At 44.9% G+C, this 5091-nt stretch overlaps 1 protein-coding gene across 1 annotated transcript in view; it reads left to right on the top strand.

Annotated features, from left to right (window-relative positions):
- HECTD3 (HECT domain E3 ubiquitin protein ligase 3) overlaps nt 1-5091 on the top strand; it is a 40629-nt gene that overhangs the window by 9402 nt on the left and 26136 nt on the right. The window contains exon 7 of the mRNA XM_018574936.1: nt 4559-4641. Within this exon, the coding sequence (XP_018430438.1) occupies nt 4559-4641 (83 nt within the window). The remainder of the gene's footprint in view (nt 1-4558; nt 4642-5091) is intronic.

Here is a 5091-nt window from a genome sequence, read left to right as displayed (position 1 = left end):
GGGTGCGTAAACCCCCCCCCCCCCCCCCCCAAATATGAACGGTCGTGTTTTGTGTTTTTGCTTTCTTTTGAGTTGCCACCCCGGCTTATACGCCCCTCCTCCCCATTATGATTTATCTGAAGCTTGGAATGGATGACAATGACTACTTAGTCACTGCTCCTTTCCATACTTGCCCATCTTACACCTAATACAATGCAGTTTCATTTGAAGAAATTGTTTATTTAAATGTTTTTTTTATATAAAAAGTTATGAATTATAAATTGAATACAATTAATAAGTGTTTTAAATAAACAACCTAACGAGTACAGGGGGTGTAAGAATTGTATCTTGGTGCATACTCGCTTACTCACTCACTTTTAAAATATGTCTCTGAATCTGGTGACAAATATGGTTTCCTAATTTTACCCATATGAGAACTGAGTTTCCTAGAATTTTTTGATGCCTGGCTGGTGCTGGGCTTGCTGATTTGTTCCAAAAAATAGAACGAGTGACTTGACTTTGAGAGCTTGGTGTTGTTGTTGAACGTAGTCTAGAGGACAATTTGCTCTCTGCTTACCCTCTGCTTCACCAATTAGTTAGAGCAAGATTGGCAAATTCTGACTTGTTGGCAGGATGCCGTTGCGCTCAATTGAAAGTTGCTGCTGCAGCCAACCGAAGAGGCTCCTGCTTGTGTTCTCTAGGATGTGTGGCGGCACGTCTTGGGACAAAATTGCCACATGCTCCATCTTTGGCGTGTTGGCCTGCGTGGTCCCCTTCCTCAACACTGCTTAATTGGATCCTTGAGAAGCAAAGGGCCGCAGGCTGGAGCCCAACTGGGTTGCCGTGCGCCTGAATTTTTTGATGCCTGCCTGTTGCTGGGCTTGCTGATTTGTTCCAAAAAAATAGAACGAGTGACTTGACTTTGAGAGCTTGGAGTTTTTGTTGAACGTGGTCTAGAAGACTAGATTGGCAAATTGCCACGTGCTCCATCTTTGGCGTGTTGGCCTGCGTGGTCCCCTTCTTCCACTCTGCTTAATGGGATCCTTGAGAAGCGAAGGGCCGAAGGCAACTGGGTTGCCGTGCGCCTGATGGTGGGGAGCAAGCCTACTGCTTCCTGCTATGCAGCTCCAAAGACATGCAAATGAGGCGATCGCGCTCAATAGCGGCCTTCTCCCATCATCCTCTGCGGTCGGCTGTCCTTTCCCTTGGCTATATTTGCATGAGCCTGATGTATTTCAGAGCATATGTCCTCTCATTTGAAGTTCTTTATTCTTTTTCTATTGGCTGTGTCATTTTGTATCAGTGGTGCGCCTTCTATCTGGTTGTAGTTGCTCGGAAGCCGGAATTGATGATGGAGTCTCCAAGGGTTGAGCAACACCTGTCTGCTGCCGGAGTCCTCATGCAACGCGTTTGTCCTCTATACTCTGGTTTCTCTTCAGATCGTATAAATCTTTCGCCTTTTACTAAAGATTTCCGTGGAGAGGAACAATTATGAGTTTCCTAGAATTTTTTGATGCCTGGCTGGTGCTGGGCTTGCTGATTTGTTCCAAAAATAGAACGCGTGACTTGACTTACAGAGCTTGGGTAACGTTGTTGGGTTTTTTTAAGCATGTCAATTTTTTATTAGGCATAAGAAAATACAAACGTGCGGTGTTCGGCAGTTATCACGACTCAGGTTGCAGTACGCAGACTGCACCTGAAGAAGTTGCATATCGATATACATCAAATGTAACTCAAAATTTAGTCACTGCTCCTTTCCATACTTGCCCATCTTACACCTAATACAATGCAGTTTCATTTGAAGAAATTGTTTATTTAAATGTTTTTTTTATATAAAAAGTTATGAATTATAAATTGAATACAATTAATAAGTGTTTTAAATAAACAACCTAACGAGTACAGGGGGTGTAAGAATTGTATCTTGGTGCATACTCGCTTACTCACTCACTTTTAAAATATGTCTCTGAATCTGGTGACAAATATGGTTTCCTAATTTTACCCATATGAGAACTGAGTTTCCTAGAATTTTTTGATGCCTGGCTGGTGCTGGGCTTGCTGATTTGTTCCAAAAAATAGAACGAGTGACTTGACTTTGAGAGCTTGGTGTTGTTGTTGAACGTAGTCTAGAGGACAATTTGCTCTCTGCTTACCCTCTGCTTCACCAATTAGTTAGAGCAAGATTGGCAAATTCTGACTTGTTGGCAGGATGCCGTTGCGCTCAATTGAAAGTTGCTGCTGCAGCCAACCGAAGAGGCTCCTGCTTGTGTTCTCTAGGATGTGTGGCGGCACGTCTTGGGACAAAATTGCCACATGCTCCATCTTTGGCGTGTTGGCCTGCGTGGTCCCCTTCCTCAACACTGCTTAATTGGATCCTTGAGAAGCAAAGGGCCGCAGGCTGGAGCCCAACTGGGTTGCCGTGCGCCTGAATTTTTTGATGCCTGCCTGTTGCTGGGCTTGCTGATTTGTTCCAAAAAAATAGAACGAGTGACTTGACTTTGAGAGCTTGGAGTTTTTGTTGAACGTGGTCTAGAAGACTAGATTGGCAAATTGCCACGTGCTCCATCTTTGGCGTGTTGGCCTGCGTGGTCCCCTTCTTCCACTCTGCTTAATGGGATCCTTGAGAAGCGAAGGGCCGAAGGCAACTGGGTTGCCGTGCGCCTGATGGTGGGGAGCAAGCCTACTGCTTCCTGCTATGCAGCTCCAAAGACATGCAAATGAGGCGATCGCGCTCAATAGCGGCCTTCTCCCATCATCCTCTGCGGTCGGCTGTCCTTTCCCTTGGCTATATTTGCATGAGCCTGATGTATTTCAGAGCATATGTCCTCTCATTTGAAGTTCTTTATTCTTTTTCTATTGGCTGTGTCATTTTGTATCAGTGGTGCGCCTTCTATCTGGTTGTAGTTGCTCGGAAGCCGGAATTGATGATGGAGTCTCCAAGGGTTGAGCAACACCTGTCTGCTGCCGGAGTCCTCATGCAACGCGTTTGTCCTCTATACTCTGGTTTCTCTTCAGATCGTATAAATCTTTCGCCTTTTACTAAAGATTTCCGTGGAGAGGAACAATTATGAGTTTCCTAGAATTTTTTGATGCCTGGCTGGTGCTGGGCTTGCTGATTTGTTCCAAAAATAGAACGCGTGACTTGACTTACAGAGCTTGGGTAACGTTGTTGGGTTTTTTTAAGCATGTCAATTTTTTATTAGGCATAAGAAAATACAAACGTGCGGTGTTCGGCAGTTATCACGACTCAGGTTGCAGTACGCAGACTGCACCTGAAGAAGTTGCATATCGATATACATCAAATGTAACTCAAAACAAACCATAACAACATATTAAAGGAAATGCGTCATAACCATATCAATTCCCTAATGAGGGAGCCCAAATAATCAAGATCTGTTGTTGTTGAACGTAGTCTGGAAGACCAATTGCTCTCGGCTTACCTTGAGTTTACCAACGAGTTAGAGCAAGATTGCCAAATTGCCACGTGCTCCATCTTTGGCGTGTTGGCCTGCGTGGTCCCCTTGTTCCACTCTGTTTAACGGGATCCTTGAGATGCAAAGAGCCGCAGGCTTGAGCCCAACTGGGTTGCCGTGCGCCTGATGGTGGGGAGCAAGCCTACTGCTTCCTGCTATGCAGCTCCAAAGACATGCAAATGAGGCGATCCCGCTCAATAGCGGCCTTCTCCCATCATCCTCTGCGGGAGGCGGTCCTTTCCCTTGGCTATATTTGCATGAGCCTGATGTATTTCAGAGCGTATGTCCTCTCATTTGAAGTGCTATATTCTTTTTCTATTGGCTGTGTCATTTTGTATCAGTGGTGCGCCTTCTATCTGGTTGTAGTTGCTCGGAAGCCGGAATGGATGATGGAGTCTCCGAGGGTTGAGCAACACCTGTCTGCTGCCGGAGTCCTCATGCAACGCGTTTCTCCTTTATACTCTGGTTTCTCTTCAGATCGTATAAATCTTTCGCCTTTTACTAAAGATTTCCGTGGAGAGGAACAATTATGAGTTTCATTCAATTTTTTGATGCCTGGCTGGTGCTGGGCTTGCTGATTTGTTCCAAAAAATAGAACGAGTGACTTGACTTGAGAACTTGGGGAACGTTGTTGTTGAATGTGGTCTAGAAGACGTTTTGCTCTCAGCTTACCTTGAGTTTACCGACAAGTTCGAGCAAGATTGCCAAATTGCCACGTGCTCCATCTTTAGCGTGTTGGCCTGTGTGGTCCCCTTCTTCTTCCTTTCACTTGGCTATATTGGACTGAGCGCTGTTGATAGGTGTTCTTAGGCAGGGTGTTGAAAAGTTTTCATGACGTCATGTTCAGCACCCTTCTTGCCACCGTACACCAGCCATGATCTGTCAGCATTGCCTAGAGAATCTCAGAGACGCCAATGATATTACATGGATCTTATATGAGGTGTGTAATAATCATATAATGGTTTTATTTAACCATGTGATTATTGTGTTGATGAGAGGAGGAGGAAGAAGAAACCACGACGAGCAAAACATAAATAGAGTTCAACTTTAGGATTGTTTGTTGTAACACATTTCATCGCTTTGACTTTCCTGTTCTTCTCTGTTTCTAGTAACTTGATCAGTGATGTCTGCATCTTGGAGGATATGACCAGCCACCTTCCTCTTATTGAGATCCGTATCACAGAATGTTTCGGTGAGTAGAGCGAATAACACTGATCGCCCCACATCAGGTACTCGCAATACATTGTTAAATATTCACTTTTCTTTAAAGTCTCATTCCACCCAAAACTGACCTTTGAGCCGCGGTGGATTCTGCCATTATAATTCACCTGCCACTTTGGTGGCTTTTACACATGGAGGGGGGGGGGGGTCCTACTGTGGCTGCTGCTTCCTTTTTTATATGTCTGATAAAAGCAGCGCGAGGAGAGAGACTGCTTTGCTAGACCTTACAGTTGTTATACTGATGGGGAATTCAGAGTGGGAGCTCTCTACAAATATGAAGTTGCTGTGGGTTGTGAAAGTCGATTCCGCCTAATAGAACTCATTCATTTAAATAATCATAAATTGTTTGTGGACACCCAGGGCCAGATTTACTCTCTCTGCTGCCTCAAGGCCAGGTTCCTCAATGCGCCCCACTCCCTGC

The sequence above is a fragment of the Nanorana parkeri genome, unplaced genomic scaffold, assembly GCF_000935625.1.
Source record: "Nanorana parkeri isolate BGI_ZX_2015 unplaced genomic scaffold, ASM93562v1 scaffold3385, whole genome shotgun sequence".
Taxonomy (NCBI): Eukaryota; Metazoa; Chordata; class Amphibia; order Anura; family Dicroglossidae; genus Nanorana; species Nanorana parkeri.
This window is presented reverse-complemented; position numbering and strand designations above follow the sequence as displayed.